Below are 17,008 nucleotides of genomic sequence, written 5' to 3'. Positions count from 1 at the left end.
AACCACACATTGTACTTAGTTAAGTCTCCTGGGTCTCATTTGTTCTAGAAGAGTCCCTGAGTCATCCTTTGTTTTTGCTTTGTTTTGCCACATTGGCGTTTTTGATGGTTACAGGAATATTGTTTTAAGGCGTCTTGCCTTTTGGATTCTCTGGGGTCTTCTCGTTTATTAGATTCGGGTTCTACATTTTTTATGCTCTCCTACATAAGCAATATTGTGTGCCCTTCTGCATTTTAAATCTTTAACTTGGGGATGTTGCAGACATATGTGGAAGTATTTTTAGAAGTTGAATGAACTCCAGGGACTCATCCACCAAACCAGCTCCACGATCATCGTCTTACATCTGGCTCGGCTCTCCTGCCCTCCTACCTGTTCCCCCACGTTAACTTTAAGAAACCCTTGTTCATGATATCTTTCTTCCATTAATATTGCAGTGAAGATGTGAATTTTAACACACCCATTGACTTTTTTTCCCTTGGATGTCCATTGATGTCCAAACTGAATGGGGCTCCCTACCCCACCCTCACCACTACCCCTTCCAGCTCTTTACACAAGCAAAGGCAAGATCAAGGTCAGGATAGAACTTCCAGCTCTGCATTCAGTGCCTTGAAAGGCCGCTTACTCTGCATCGGGTACAAGTGTTGGGCAAGTGCCTTGGTTGTCATCTCTGACTGTGAGAAAGTAGAGCTCTGGGTGGAAAGTGGGGAGCAATATGCCTGGTAACCATCCCGCCATCTTCCTTCAAATTCGCTCAGCCGGGGGGCGGGAGGACCCTGGGTCTGAGGATTAGCAAACGTGCTGTCAGGCACACTGGTTAGAATGGAAGGTGCAACAGACTGACTGCCCAAATGTATATCCCTGCTTAACCACTGATTGTTGTGTGTACCTAGACAAGTTCCTCAACTGTTTCATGACTCAGGTTTATGATCTGTCATGAGGCTAGTAGTAAGGTGCTTGTTGGAGTAAGTTGAGATCATATATGAAATGCATTCAGGGTTTATGGCATGTGCAAAGTACTCAATACATGGAAACAACTTATAATACGTGTGGTTGTTTCCTTCTGAGAAGTTCAAAGCCAAGTAGCCGAAGGTGTTGGCATGTCTTGGTTTGCTAAGTGACATTTTGTACCTGAGGGTTTCTGTAGGTTAAGAAACTGTGAAGATATTCATATGCGCATACTAATTTTTAAGCCTGCAAAACAAGCGCCAACGCCAGTTCTCTGGGAAAATGTCATGAGGTTGTTGAAGGTAAAAGTACATTGTTTGTCATCATGAAGCTCTTGGCTTCCTGCCACAGCCACACTCAAGTCCTGTGAGGAGATGAGCCCCTCTGTACAGCTTCCCGCTGGGGTACAGGTGGCACACAGCCCAAGCTGGTGTTAGGTGGTACCCCTCAGAGTCACTGGGCTGTCCACAGAAGCACAGAAGGTCAGTATGGACTTGCATTCATAAGCAATCACTAGGTACACTCCCAGAGAGGGTGCTAATCGAATATGGTGGGTGGCTGGGTGAGTGCATGGAGGGATGGATGGATGGATGATGGATGGATGGATGGTTGAGTGAATGACTCTTTGTGGGTTTGTGAAACTCCTGGAGCCTGTACTCTGACGGTTGGGATTTTAATCTGTTGAAAACAAACCGGTTTTTGTTTGTTGTTTTCTGTGTAAGTAGCTTCAATCACAGGCTTGGGTCAGGTTCCCAAGAAGGGCCGACAGGGAGCCTGTGGGATGCCAGCTGGGCATTGTCAGCTCTGAGAAGAGTGTAAGCAGCACAGAGCTTGGCCCTTTGAGTCACACAGGTCTAGGCAGTGAGATCTTGTTCAACCTGGAAGAACAGTGCTCCAGGTCTATGTCTGTCTGTCCACCTATCTACTATAGATCTTGAGATATATGTTTTTTAAATCAGACATTTTTTAGAGAAATTTTGGTTTCACAACAGAATTGATTGGAGCATTTGAGGTATTTTTCATCTCAGACATGGTAATCTTCATCTCTAGATGACTTGGGTCCTTTTAGAATCTTCATCTCTACTTAACATATTCACGATTTCCCCTGGCTATCTCAACAAGTGGAATGCAGTTATAGGAACTGTTTAATATTCTCAACATTGAGAACTTTGTTAGGGCCTTTGGTCCATATCCCGAGGCTTTGTTTCAGGATGCAGTGATTCAAGTCATTTTGTTCCTTGGGGTCTTACATTAAAGCTTTGTTTTCAGGGACAAGGACAATGCTCAGACAGCAGCTGATTTCTCCCACTACTGCGGCAATTCCTTCTGTATACTTTACCCAATGGGCAGTGAGCTGTCAGCTTCACATGTTTCATGCTTGTAAACACAGAAGGAGGCACTCCCTGTGGTCCAGGGTGACCTCCAAGGACTCCTCTCTAACACGTTGGGGTTGTTCTTTCCTTCACCTCCACAACTGCCTCGCATGATTGTGTTGCTCTGAGCTTCCCTGAGTCATCCTCTGTATGGGCACACGCAGATTTATTGAGTTCATTTTATTTTAAAAAATTAAGATTCATTTATTTGAAAAAGAATTACAGAAATAGAGATATCTTCTATCCACTGCTGCACTCCACAAATGACCCCAAAGGCCAGGATCGAGCCAGGCCAGAGCCAAGGGCCTAGTCTCACCCAGGTCTTCCACATGGGCTCTCCCCCACAGACACATTAGCTGGGAGCCAGATGGGAAGTAGAGCAGCCGAGACTTGAACCAGTGCCCCTATGAGATGCCAGCACTGCAGGCAGTAGCTTAATCTTGTTTCAATTTTCGAAAAAGTACTTGTTTTATTGTTTTTAATATAATTTCATGGGTTCAAAATTAAATCTGTAAGAAAGCATACTGAAAGAATATTTCCTTCCAGTCTTAGTCTCTTCCCCTATTTCCTTCTTTCCATTTTTAAAAAAGATTTCATGGTTCATTTTTTTCATTTTAAAATATATTCACATAAATGCAATACCAACCCACTTCTTATGAAACTGGTCGCACATTATAGGCATTGTATCTCCTTCCTTATGCAAACTATGTTGGAGATTATTCATAGACGTTTACAGCAATATCCTTCCTTTTTACAGCTTCCAAATTCCCCACAATGAATGTACCATTATCCCCTAGTCATAGACATAAGGGCATTTACAATATTAAACTGTTATATGCAGTGCTATAATAAACAGCCTTGCACATTCAGTCAGATTTTTTTGTTCGTTATGTTGCTGTTTATCTTTTAGATTGATTTATATAAGTGAGATTGAATAAATGAATACTTACATGCTTTTGGTAGCTCTTTCCAAATGCTAACATTTCCAATGTATAAGGGTGCTGTTTTTCCCTACAAACTATGTTATCAAAGTTTTGAGTTTCCTGTTTTATTCTATCTACCTGTCATGCAGTCTAGCTATCTTATATCCAATTTTCTCTTTTAGAAATATGGCTTTTCTTTTTTTACGATTTATTTTATTTTTTATTGAAAAGGCAGATATGCAGACAGGAGAGATGGAGAGGAAAATCCTCCAGCTGCTGGTTCACTTTCCAAGTGGCCACAATGCATGGTGCAGCTCTGCCCCAGCTTGTCAGCCTCCCCAGCACCTCCTACTGGGGATGTCCACCAACAAGCAGATAGGAAGTCAAAACTTAATTCAGCAGGGCCTCCAGTCCTGTGTCCTGGGAGTCTGGCCAAAACCACGGCTCAGGCATTTTTTTTTATCCTACTATGAAACTTGATCAATTCCTCCAGCATCCTTGGTGAATCAGTCTTGGCACTGAGTTGTCCTGGAATGACTCGTTCTAAGTTCCATATCATTTCTTTAAAGAAAAGATTTATTTATTTTAAAGGTAGAGCAAAAGGGAAAAAGAAGACAGAGAAATCTTCCATCCTCTCACTGGTTCACTCCCCAAATGGTCACACCGGCCAGCACTGAGTCAGACCAAAGCCAGAGGCCGGGGGCTTCATTAGGGTTTCCTCTGTGGGTGACAAGGGCCCAGGCATTTAAGATGTCTTTTTCTACTTTCCCAGGTGCACTAGAAGAAAGCTGGATGGGAAGTGGAGCAGCCAGGATATTAACTAGTGCCCGAAAGGGATGCTTGCTCCACTGGCAGTAGTTCAATCTGCTATGCCACAACATGAGCCACCCATGGTCATAGTTCATAGAACGCAATCACTGATACCTGTTGCCAAATTGATTTCCATGAGCCACAAAGATTTATAATGTCATCCTTTTTTTTTTTTTTTCTGCTAGTGAAAGAAGAACTTGGCACTTTTAGGATCCTGGTGGTAATCATGCACAAAGGAACCAGATGCCTGTAATTTATTTGGAATTTTCTTCTTCCAGCTTCCAGGTAGAGAGTGCCGTTGAGTGGGTGAGGGGTGTGTACGGGACCTTCCTTCTTCCTCACTTCACTGTGCGAGCATTCACCGTACCTGCCTGTGACAGCAAGCGAGCATTCACCGTGCCTGCCTGTGACAGCAAGCAGAAAAGAAACTGACTCTAGTTTGTGATGTCAAGGCCCAACCTCCTTTTACATACTTCTTTCCCAGAATTCAAAAAAATAAGATACACATATATCTTCAAAGACACACATGTTCATTTCTGTATCAATGGCCAAATTTGGCTTCGTAACACCCCACTTTTCCCAGGGTACTTAGAGCAGAAAACGGCTCCTAACCTTACTTAACACGAAAATCCGTAGAAGAGAGACAATACAGTCCTGAAAAAATAGTGCCTTCTACTTTATTAATATTCCTTAAGTCAAGAAATTCTAAGCTGAAACATTTTAATTAGGTTGAACTTTATCAAATTGCCAGTATTTGACATTTTCTAACCTGTAAAAATGGCAGTTCCATTAGTTCGACATAAAACCTGTGATTTAATTCTTCCTAAGATTACCCTGGTGTTAGACCTAATCAAAACTTTATTTCATACCAAATTATTTCTGCACTACCTGGCTCCAGCACAAAGGGTGATAAAATCATTAACGCAGGCCCGTGCTTGGCTCTCACTTCCTAGTCGGATCCGTGGTCTTCCTAATCAATAATGTTTGTCAAGTTAAATGGGAAAAACCCTCCTGCTTGTTTGCGCAAAGGGAGCTCACTAGTGCAAAATTAAGAGTCAGGAGCCAGCGCGACGAGCAGACCCAGCAAATCCTCAGACGAAGTGAACTGACAATGTCTACTCCACCCGAGGCAGGGCCCAGCATGGTGGCTCAACAGGCTCACCCTTCCCCTGCAGGCTCCAGCGGCGTTCCCATCTGGGGAGCTGCCCAGTGCCTTTCCAGGATTCACCTCAGCCTTTGGAACCCTGGAGAGCTTGCTCCAAGCCCCCTGACCCCACTGACCATCCAGCTGCAAAAGGAAGTCCTCTAGTCCTGAGAGGGGCCTCCAATGTTGCCATCGGTTCTCAACTTCCTATTCGATCCTGGGTCAGGATTCTATCCTGTAAATGCGTATTTGAAGTAAAACAATATTTAGGAATCCCTAAACAACTTGAAAGACTTTTGATCCTTAAATAAGATGACAAAAAGTGAGGAGAAAAAAGACAGGAAGAAATGGAAGGTAAAAAATGAGAACAAGTTCTTTTTATCTGAGATACTAAGGTAACTAAAGAAAGAGTTCCTCCACCCACGTTCCCTTTCAGAAACTCACAGAACGGAGGATGAAAAACAGCAAGAGTCCCTTTAAATAGATCCTTCTATTCTGTGAGTTCTGAAATATCTTCAAGCTTCATTGCAGATGTGTTTTCCAAGTGTCACAGTAAATTTGCACCACAATATTACAATTCCAGAGCACCTATCAATTTCATGTAGGTCTTTTAAAAAATAGTTTGCTTATAGCATGCGTGATGTCTCTTTTGAACCATAACTTATTTAGAAAATGTTTTCAAGTTTGCTCACCTGTGGAAATGTTTAATCTGTATCTTAGATCTGTCTTATGTGTATAGATAATAATTGTTAATGCAGTCAGACTACTAAACTTCATATGAAACCAATTATTTGGCATTTGTTGAGAGTTGATTTGCTTATGGATGGTCAGTTGTTACAAGTTTTACATGAGATCCTGGAAGAGCATGCACTCCCTGTGGTCAGGAAGGAGACGGCTCTGTGTGTGTGTGTGTCTGAAGTTCGGCTTATGGAGTCTGCCACTCAGATCTGTGGTTTTGCTGCATTCGTTAGTTTTTTCTCACTTAAACAAAATACCCGAGGCAACTACGTTTAAAGGAAGGAGGCTGATTCAGGCTTGCTGTTCGGGAGGTTCACAGTCCAAGATCGGGGGGCCTTCTTGATTCAGCCTCTGCTGATGACCATTCTTGCTGACTGAATCTCCAAGTGGCACGGAGCATGACGTGGCCAGAAGTAGCACAGGTGTCTGTCTGCATCTGTCTTACAGAGCTACCAGGATTCCACATCAATGTCCAAATCCAATCCAATCATCTTCCTCCAAATACCGCATTTATGTTTCCACCCTCTTAGTATGCCACTGATATAAGACCTCACCACAGGGGAACAAATATTCAAACCATAGCAATTCCTAACATTTTGAATACTTCATCTGTTAGTGGCTGAGCAAGATATGTTGAAATTCTACACTACAAAGATGTCTCTGACAGTTTCTCTGCAATGCTTTATAAATTCTGTTTTGTGTTCTTCTGTGTATAGTAGCTTAGAATTTCTACTTCTTCTTTGTAAGTTGAGCTGTTGTTATACAGTGATTTTATTGTTTACTTTATCCCTAAAATGGCTTTTTGGGTATTAAAATTTGCTTGTCGTATATGAATGTGCACACTCTAGATTTAATTTGGTTATTGTTTTCCTTGTATTCTTTTTGCAAAGTTAAAATTTACCCTTTTAATGCTCTGATGTTTCAGGTATGTCTCTTGTAAAATGAAACTTAGCAGGATTTCATTTTTAAGTAAGTCTAATCCTACAGCTACATTTACTATAGTTACAAGCACTGGAAAGTTTTTCAGTCTCAAAGTTAAGTCACTCTTTTATGAATGGTTAACTTCAACAGGATTTGAACTGAGCAACTCCTCCCCTGGCGGCAGTTGTGGCATAGTGGTCAAAGCTGATGCATGTAATGCAGCATCCCATATGTGTGCCAGTTCAATTCCCAGTTGCTCCACTTCTATCCAGCTCCCAGCAAATGTGCCTGAGAAAGCAGTGGAAGATGAGCCGAGTGCTTGGACCCATTCTCCCACGTGGGAGACCTGGGTGACTCTCCTGCCTTTCTCCTGGCCCAACGGACCATTGCGGCCATCTGGGAAGTGAACCAACTGATGGAAGATGAATTTCTCTGCGTGTTTCTTTGTGTACTTCTGCCTTTCAAAGAAATAAATGCATCCTTTAAGAGTCAGCCCCAGGAGAAAGAGCAAGAGGAAAACAACGCTGAAAAGTCACACATCCCATCTGGGTATCCAATTCATCCTTAATGAAGCTCCCCAATGCTTGTTAGCACCAAATGATCCTTGAAATGGCAGCATTAAAGGGAAAATATGCCCCACCATTCTATTCCTGCAGTGACTCATGCATATTTGATGTGCAGGGATCTCTTGGCTTTCGTAAAGTCATTTGCAGGGTCTCCTTAAACTGTGCCTGAAGAATAATCCTTGTGTTTCCTTAGGGCTTTTTGCTAAATGAGGTTTTCATGACTATTTCAATGGAATTGCATTTTTTTTTTTTACTACTGCTGTACTACTTACCTCCTTGAGTCTTTTTTCTTTCTCAAATACATCCAGGGTAGAGAAAAAGACATTCAAAATGGCATCTTTAACTAAGGATAGAACTACAATTTCGCTTACAGTTTCCAGTTAAACAGAAATAGGATTGTTACACAATTCGCTTTTGTGAAAGCAATGGAAATGTGTATGATAACAAAACCAGTAACCATCCAGCGCCTGGTAGATGGCAGAATTCTGTCTGCTGAAGGTGTGTGGGGGGGCAGGCTGGGGCAGGGGGCGGTTGTATAAAAGTTCCAACTAACTATGAAACGGTCAGGGGTCACAGGGGTCTTTCCCCACTGCTCTGACAAAATACCTTCGACTGGGTAATTTAGACACCGGAGGAGTGTCTGTCAGTTCTGGACCCTGGGAGCTCCAAGGTGAAGCACCAGGAGATTCCGCATCTGGTGAGCACCTGTTCCCCGCTCACGGCGCTTCTGTGTGTCTTCAGGCGGCGGAAGGGCGGACATGCCCCTTCCATCTTTGGCGTAGTGGTAGTCATCACATCCGTGGAGGTTTTGCCTGACAAGCCTCCCCTCGCTGAGGACTGTGTCCACGTGTGAATTTTGGAGGGAGGAACGCTGAGATTCTAACCATCGCCTTCAGTAGCTGGCCTGCATCACAAGGCCAGTGAAGGGCAGAGCTCAGATTCTCCCCATTTCTCTTACTCCAGTAAGAGAATCCAAGCCGCAGAGTGGCACTGCCGAGACTCCCTGGGAGCGCAGAGTGATTTACCTTTCTGTGTATCTCAGTTTTCCCATCTGCAAAATGAGAATAATAATATCCAGCCATAGTATAGGAGATCGGGGGGATAACTCATAACAGAGCTGGGATTCGTCAACCCTAAAGCCCTGTTACGGCTTTAGGGGACATAGTTTCGGCTTTCTCATCACCAGTATTTAATGATCTCTTTAATATCATGTTCACCCGGATCTCATCACCATATGTCATGCTCACCTGCCAGACTGACCCTGTGAATCCCTCATACTCTCACTGTTGGCTCCCACTCAGTTTTGCCGGGAGCTGTACGGTTCCGTGTTAAATAACTCCTACATCATGATGGTTCTCTGATTTCCCCAGCTGCAAACTCTCATAGGACTTTATGTTTCTTTCACAATATGGCTGCAGTGCGTCCCTACTACATGCCCAGCCCTGTTGTCAACACTGAATCCCTCCCTCGTTGGATTTGTATGCTAATAGGGGGACAGGGAGAGTTGGACAACAGAGAAATGATACACCAAAAAAAGATACAAGAAAACCGCCAGAGTTGTAAGAGCTATGCAGTAACACAGTGCAGCCCAGTGGAGTAACTAAGCAGTTACTTTATGTTGGTAAGAAAGGGTTTCTCTATAGATATGAGATGTAAGCTGAGATTCGAATGACAGTAAGGAGGCAGGGTCGTGAAAGTCAATGAAAAAGCACTCTAAGGAAGAGACCCAAGGTAAAAGCCCAAAGGTGCAAAGCGACTTTACTGTGTTTGAGGAACATCGAGCAGCTAGGTGTGTTTGGAGCACAGTGACCGAGGGTGCAGATGAGGCTGGTACAGAAGGGAGGAGATTATCATGCATGGTCTGATAAATCAGATTGGACACTTGTCACCAGTCTGCACAAATAGAACAAAAATTGGCAGTAAGCTTCAGAAGCTGTCACAGAAAACTAACATTGTTGGAACATCCGGACATGTGCTAAGTGGATGTGTCTCTGAGTGCAATGTGAAGCAGCGTGGATTCGAATGAGTTCCTTTGGGTAACTATATGTGGCAAGAACTGTGGCAGGTATAATCTATATATTAAGCTCCAGGAAACAGGTCTGTGGTTCAATCTTTGATGGATCAAAAGTTTAAAGTGGAAAAATATGGTGTATTTCACATAGTTTGAGGAGTTCCGTAAGATTTGCTGATATAAGGGGGCTGGTGCAGTGACGTAGCTGGCTAATCCTGCACCTGCAGTGCCAGCACCCCATTTGGGCACCAGATCATGTCCTTGCTGTTCCACTTCCAATGCAGCTTCCTGCTTATGGCCTAGGAAAGCAATGGAGGATGATCAAGTCCTTGGCACCCTGGATTCTGACCTGGGAGACTTGAAGGAAGCTCCTGGCTCCTGGCTTTGGGTCAGCTCAGCTCTGGTGATTGTGGCCATTTGTAGAGTGAACCAGTGAATGGAAGGCCTCTCTCTGTAAAAAAATATGCCTTTTAAATAAAAATATGTAAATCTTTAAAAGGAAAGATTTGCCTTTTGGTCAACACTGTTAGGAGTTCTGTGCCCTTCCTGGACGTTGTTTCCCAATTGTTTCTCTACATTAGGGAAATTTTCCCTTATTATTTCATTGAACACATTTTTAAACCTAGCTTCTCTTTCACACCTTCTGGGACTCCCATAACTCTTCTATTTGGCCTTTTAATAATATCTTTCAGTTCTTGAATATGTTTTTTAGCTTGACCCAGCTCTGCTTTCAGGTTTTTGTTTGTTTCCTCCTGGTAACAGGAAATATCTTCCAATTCTGAGGTTTTTATCTTCTGCCTCCTTCATTCTATTTTGGAGGCTCTTTACTGAACTTTTAATTTGCTCCACTGTAGTCTTAATTTCTGATAAATCAGCTTTCATTTGACTCATTTCCTGTGTGACATATTCCTTAAATTCCTTGAACTTCTGTATTGCATGCTTCTCGTTGTTGATTAGAAGCTTTATAACAAGTGTTTTGACTTCTGTATCCCCCAATTCTGGATCGGCTCAGCTCCAGATGTTGCAGCCATTTTGAGAGTGAACCAACAGATGGAAGATCTTTCTATTTCTCCTTCTCCCTGCAAGACCCAGCCTGTGCTGCACCCCATCCTGGTTCTCATATGTGCCAGTGGGTGTTATGAACCGGCCCAGCCTGGCCCGCTCCAGACCTGAGCCACACGTATGCTGGCAGGTGCTGTAGTCTGATCTGGTCAATACTACTGCTTGCCTTGCTTCTTGCGCCCACCTTCAGAGACTGTACCCTGCCTTATTCCCCTCCCAACCCCTCAAATGGTATTATTTGTGAAATCAACGGTGTAAAGATGCACTTTCTTGTGGGTGACCTCCATGTACGACTGCTTATCCTCTTTCCTTGCTTTTCTGGCAGATCAGCCAAGCAGAAGTTGGGAGCAGAAGTTTTTGAGCAAGTCTACACTTACCTCAAGAGAGCAAGGCGTGAGAACGCCAGCGAAGCAGAGATCCGGGACCGTCTGGAAATGATGGTGCCACGGGCTAGCGACTGTTTTGAAGTTGACCAGCTCCTCTACTTTGAGGAGCAATTACGAATCACCGTTGGGAAAGATTCCACCTTTTAGAACCATCTCTAAAGAGCTTTCCAGAACAGCAAGAAGTCCAAGGGAACAAATTGTGAAAATCCACCGAATGCTTCAAGTGCACTTGATAGGAAAATGGTACAAGTTTCAAATTCTTGTTTCAAGGGATGACTCCTACAGAGAAAGACACAAGATTGACCGCACTCACAGTGCTGTGTCCTTTGTCCAGCCTAGATTCTGATAACTGCTCACCCATCACATCTGGGGTAGAGAAGCAATTCTTGCACTTGTACCCTCAGGGTTCCCACAGGACTGACCCCCTCGATGATGGTCCAGGGCTGTCTCCAGCTGGACGGAGGACAGAACTCGGGACCACTGTCTTATATATCCTTGAACTGGGAATGGCTTTCTGGTGAGGGTGGTTGAGTACCAACCCTCGCCCCCAGGGCTGAACTGCCCAGGAGTCAGACACACTGGCCTTTGCTGATGTGTTTTTGGTCTGCTTTTGCTCTTCTGTAACTAATCAGCACGATAATAAATGTGACGACCTGGATTTAAGAATCCCAAAGGTGATTCTCCTCTGTGTGTGTGTGTGTGTGTGTGTGTGTGTGTGTGTGTGTGTTTCCTCCCCAGCTTGGTGCAACATTTGAAGATTTATTCATTACTAAATGTATTTAGTTCTCCTGATCATCTCCACCTCTTACTCCCTGCACAGTAAGTGTCATTGGCACAAACCATGTAGAAAGTCAGATCTGAGCATTGCTCCCGACTCCTTTCTTGGCAGTGTCTTCACAATCTCTCCTGTGAAGACACTGGCTTCTTTCTTTGGCTTCCTTGTGTCTATGGACAAATCCAGACTCATCCAGGTTCTGACATAACAGCGCTCAACCCTTTCACCAAGCCCTGCTCTGCAAACCTTCTCTCCACTGGGCTGAGGACACGTCCACCTGCCCCTATCCAGTGTTCTTCAAAACCAGTGATTCTCAACCAGCACCTTGCATTCACCCTAGGAGACACCTGAAGAGGGTTCCTTGAGAACTCCCCTGACAGATGGCAGGTGTCAGATGTCGTCTTCCGTCCTGGAACTAGGCCCTTACCACTCTCTCCCTGCCCCACTTCACAGATCCTGCTGGGGAAAAGGGTCTGTGAGATGAAAAGCTTTATTCAAATGTAAATTGCAACCTTTCACTTCAGGAATCGCAAAAGACCTTTTCTTTATTTTTAACGTTTTATTATAGAAAATACCTAACTGTATAAATGAAAAGGGAATAATATAATAAGCTTTTAGTGGACCCATAATTCTGCTTCAAAAACTATCCATTCATGACCAATTTTATTTTATTTATGCATTCAGCCTCTAGTCCCTCGCGGAGTTATTTTTGTAGTCATTCATAAATATTTCAGCGTGTCCCTCTAAAAAGTAACCACAATACCATTACTACAGCTCCAACAATGATCAACGCTTTCTATATATTAAATGTCTGATCAGTAATCTCAAGACCCCACTGTGTGAATGTTTCTTTCAAGTCAGTTCATGATAGATTCCAACTAAAGCCCATCCCTTCAACGCTGACTTCTCAGAATCTCTTCTGATGTCTGCATTTCTACCCACCAGGTCTCTCTTCTGCTTGTAATTAATTTATCGAAAACACCGGGTAATCTGTCCTGTAAAAGCTCCTTCAGTCCAGGTTTCACTGCGTGTCCCCCTGCTTTGTTAAAAACAGTCTTCATTTTCTGGGTGTTTTACATTTGCAGAGGTATTATGAAGACAATAGCACTCCTGTTTACATCACCCGGTTGTTCCTGTGATTGGAATCCTGCACTATCCTGGTACATTTCTTAAAACAACGAGTCCATGGGGACACGTAAGTACTAAGCCACATCGTCCCTTTATTGAAAATCCCTCAGCGGTGGTTCAATGTCCTGTTTCTGTTCCAGGAGACCTCACTGCATTCACAATGTGGAGAACATGTGAAAGGAGCAGGGACATATTCTGTATGTTGTGAGCTCACTGGGCCCTTCGGAGTTGGCTCTGAGAATTTCATTGCACTTTATGACTGTTGGACAGGTAGTTTTCGTTTCCCTGCTGCCCCAGCCACCAAACTCCTATGCTAAACTCCTCATCTCCAGTAGCTGGTAGTTAGAAGTGGGATTTTGGGGTCGCGATTATCCAACAAGGGCCTCATGTTCTTGTGAGGGGGCTGTTGCACAGTAAGTCTTCATTCTTCTGCATGAGGTATTGTGTCTTCTCTTGTATTTGTACTTAGGAGTCATCAGAGACTGTCAGGAAAGATGGGTAACTGCTGGTTTTATACTCTGGGTTACAATCCTAAATTCTTTTGTTGTAAGTTTTAGCTATTTGGAATTCTTTTAGTGATATGTCCCTGTCTCTTTCACATATTCTCATCATTGTTTCTCTCTCTCTCTCTCTCTCACACACACACACACACACACACACACACACCCCTTTTGGTGCACTTCACAGCCTTTGGTGCTTTTATAGATTTTCATGTTGCATTAGAAACAGCTGAATCCAACTTGAAAACCTCCTCAGGCAACTATGAGTCCAAGCTCTGAAAGGGTGTGGCCAGCACTAAACTCTTAAAGCTGATCCACAGAACAGAGAATACACGGTGCATTTTGGGGTGCTGGGGGTGTGGAGGGGCAGTGGTTCTCAACACTGGCTATTTAATGATCACCCAGGCCCCTGCACCCTTTTCCACCTAGCCTATATGGAGCCCTGGATGAGACAGTTGTTACAAAGTTTTCCATGGCGACCTCAGATAATTTGTTGGAAAATCTAAGAAAAGTTTATTCTTGTAAAAAAATTTTTTTAAATCCAAGAACTGTTTGTTTCACAATGCATGTTGTCCACAAACTTTTTGAAGATCCATTCCATAGACTTTGTGCAAAGAGATGCTGATGTTTGACCAAGGCCACTGCCAAGCCCCCGTTTCCTGTCAACAGCGACCTGTAGCTGTACCCCTTCCCGTTTCTGTCTGCCCGCGACTTCCACTGAGGCCAAAAACCCTGCCTTCAGCTCCCCTACTCCGGCTGTGCCAGCTGGAGTCGTCAGCTTGACCAAGCTTGTTTCTTCAGCTCGCACGACTCAACACAGAGCGTCAACAAGTCTCCCAGCTCTCTGGCGTTCCAGAGAATTCCGTGGACTCCAGACTGTTACGTCAGCAACCTGTCACAGGTCCGGCTTAGGCTGTGAGCCCTGTCACACCTCCAGCCACGTGCTGGCCCTAAGGCTGAGCCTATTCCCTTCCTTGTTTTAAAACCTGACTGCAAACCCTGCCCTGAATGGCTGAAGCCCACGCCCATCATAGGTGCCTTCTAGGAGTGACCTAGATCCCACCCCAAGACGAGGCAGGAACTGGCCCAGGCTCTACGGTCGGCGCTTGGGTTGGCCCACACTGCGATCCTCCCTCCTGCCCACTTGGTCTCCCAGAACCTGATTATGGCGCAGTCCAGCAAGTTGGATCTAGCCGAGGCTCTGGCGCTTGGGCCCATCTGGAGGCACGCGTGCCACGCCATGCTCTATGCACCTGACCCGGGCAAGCTCTTCGGCCGCATCCCGCTCCGCTACGCCGTCCTGGTGAGGAGGGCACGCCTGACCACCCTGCCCCGACCCCTGCACACCTGCGGGGCGCTGCGGCCAACCCCATCCCACCTCCCATCCCGCAGATGCAGATGCGCTTCGATGGGCGCCTGGGCTTTCCCGGTGGCTTCGTGGACTCACAGGACAGCTGCCTGGAGGACGGGCTGAACCGGGAGCTACGGAAACGGCTGGGCGAGGCGGCGTCGGCCTTCCGCGTGGAGCGCGCCAACTACCGCAGCTCGGATGCCGCAGTGGCACAGCAAGTCGTGGCACACTTTTACACGAAGCAGTTGGAGCTGGAGCAGCTGGTGGCAGTGGAGGCCAGTGCCCCACGGGCCCGGGAATATGGGCTGGAGGTGGGGCCAGTCTGGGGCCTTGCGGTGCACCACATTTCCCCTTCTCCCAGCCCTCCCGTGGAAGGATCACCAAACATGTGCATCTTGCTGCTAAGGGTGTGGGAGAGATGTGAGTAGGATTAAAGTTGATGGAGCTGGTTAACAGGACGTTGGCCTGTGGAGGCGTGGGCCCACTTGCTGGGCCTCACTGAGATGTGAGCAGTGGGGCTGCTTCTGCTGTGATTTTAAGAGAGGTGAGACCACTGATCTAGAAAGATCTGCCGGAGGTGGGCGACCTGTTATCCGCCAAGGGCCCTAGGCCATATGGATGTTTTATACCCTCGTGTATGGGTATAAAAAAAAAAACATGTTCAACCTAAAAATTAGTTTGTTATCAATTTACTGAATTTTTCAGTCCAGTTTGTGGTTGTCTTAGCAGGACTGGACCAAATAATTTCTTGGCCCAAGGGCCAGAAGTTCCCCCCCTCTGTGGGGATTTATTTCGGGGTGGGAGCCCTCAGGGACCCTGGTGTCTTCCCATCTCCCTCCTTTTGCAGGTGCTGGGCCTGGTGCGGGTGCCCCTGTACACGCTGCGTGACGGAGTGGGAGGCCTGCCCGCCTTCCTCAAGAACTCCTTTATTGGCACTGCCCGGGAGCAGCTCCAGGAAGCCCTCCACGACTTGGGACTGGTGGATTCTGCTTCCAGCTCCAGCCCTAAGACTTCCACGCGTGAGTCTCAGTAGGGACTCGCTGGCCTGGAGTAACATGCGCAGGTATAAAAGATAGCAAAACAGAAGAGTCTTCAGTGAGTTCATTTAGATTGCTTCCACCCGAGTCACCAACCTCTCATGGGAAGGCTATCTCCCACTGAGGTGGGGGACCGCACCCCTGGAAAAGAACCCGTCTGACTTGCGGCGTGTAGGAAAATAAGGCCAAAGGCCTTCTTCAAAGTTGCAATTCCTCGAGATGTTTCAGCTTCAAGTTATCAATGTATAAATGTGGCACGTTGTGAGATGGCTTATTCTTTTTTAAAAAAGATCTATTTTATTTTTATTGAAAAGGCAGGTATACAGAGATGAGGAGAGACAGAGCGCTGGTTCACTCCCTAAGCGGCCACAATGACTAGAGCTGAGCTGATCTGAAACCAGGAGCCTGGAGCTTCTTCTGGGTCTCCCACACAGGTGCAGGGTCCCAAGGTTGTGTGCCATCCTTGATTGCTTTCCCAGCTCACAAGCAGGGAGCTGGATGGGAATTGGGGCCGCCGGGATTAGAACCTGTGCTCATATGGGATTCCAGCACATGCATGGCAAGAACTTCAGCCACTATGCTACCGAGCCAGGCCCCTCTAGTTTTACTTTATAAAGGAAAATTGGCAGGACAAAATCATTACTTATCAATAAAAGCCTTGAATGGAAATGGATTAAATTTTCCAATTAATAGATACAGGCTTCCTGGGTAGACAAAGAAAGGAGACTAACAATATGCTGCCTGCAAGAAACTGCCCAGGAAAGATACACAGAGACAAGGTGAAGGATAGAAGATTTCCCTTGTGACAGAAACAAAAAGCAAATATGGTGACTAAAGACAGACAAAACAGACCAGAAGACACCAGATCATTCAAGAAACTGTAATAATTTTGAGTATATACGCCCAAATATCAAAGCATCCAGTTTTGTAGAACCAATATTACTTAGTCTAAAGGGAGAGGGAAGTTCCAATACAATAATACAGAAGTGTCCGACACCCCGTTTTCATCAACGGACACCTCATCCAGAAAGAATACAGCAAGCGTTAAACCCGCCAGGAGACCTACTGGACCTGTGCACGTTCCAGAACGCCGATCCCATCCCGTGGCCACAGAGCACATGTCGGTTCCACCAGCAAATGCAGTATTCCCTCGGGTGGATCATTTGTGATTTCACAAAACAAGACTCCACAGATTCAAAACAAAAGTATACCATGCATCTTTTCTAATCATGGTGGAGTAAAATTGGAAATTGGAAAAAATAGAAACTGCGAACGAGTTTACAAAGACATGGAGACTGAATAATATTCTCCTGGATAAACAAGGGGTCGATGAAGAAA

At 45.2% G+C, this 17,008-nt stretch overlaps 2 protein-coding genes across 2 annotated transcripts in view; both read left to right on the top strand.

The window, feature by feature from the left end:
• Nucleotides 1–11,026, top strand: part of NEK11 (NIMA related kinase 11) — a 106,497-nt gene extending 95,471 nt beyond the window's left edge. Inside the window, exon 14 of the mRNA XM_041003826.1 lies at nucleotides 10,819–11,026. Coding sequence (XP_040859760.1) covers nucleotides 10,819–11,026 — 208 coding nt within the window. The remainder of the gene's footprint in view (nucleotides 1–10,818) is intronic.
• Nucleotides 11,027–14,447: 3,421 nt separating this feature from the next.
• LOC121172037 (U8 snoRNA-decapping enzyme-like) lies at nucleotides 14,448–15,666 on the top strand. Its single transcript, XM_041003813.1, has 3 exons — nucleotides 14,448–14,585; nucleotides 14,675–14,944; nucleotides 15,481–15,666. The coding sequence occupies exons 1-3, from the start codon at nucleotides 14,448–14,450 to the stop codon at nucleotides 15,664–15,666; spliced, it is 594 nt and encodes a 197-aa protein (XP_040859747.1).
• Nucleotides 15,667–17,008: the final 1,342 nt, after the last annotated feature.

The sequence above is a fragment of the Ochotona curzoniae genome, unplaced genomic scaffold (assembly GCF_017591425.1).
Source record: "Ochotona curzoniae isolate NIBS_2020 unplaced genomic scaffold, NIBS_Ocur_1.0 contig_1302, whole genome shotgun sequence".
NCBI lineage: Eukaryota > Metazoa > Chordata > Mammalia > Lagomorpha > Ochotonidae > Ochotona > Ochotona curzoniae.
The sequence above is the reverse complement of the archived record's forward strand: the minus strand, read 5'-3'. Positions and strand labels throughout refer to the sequence as shown.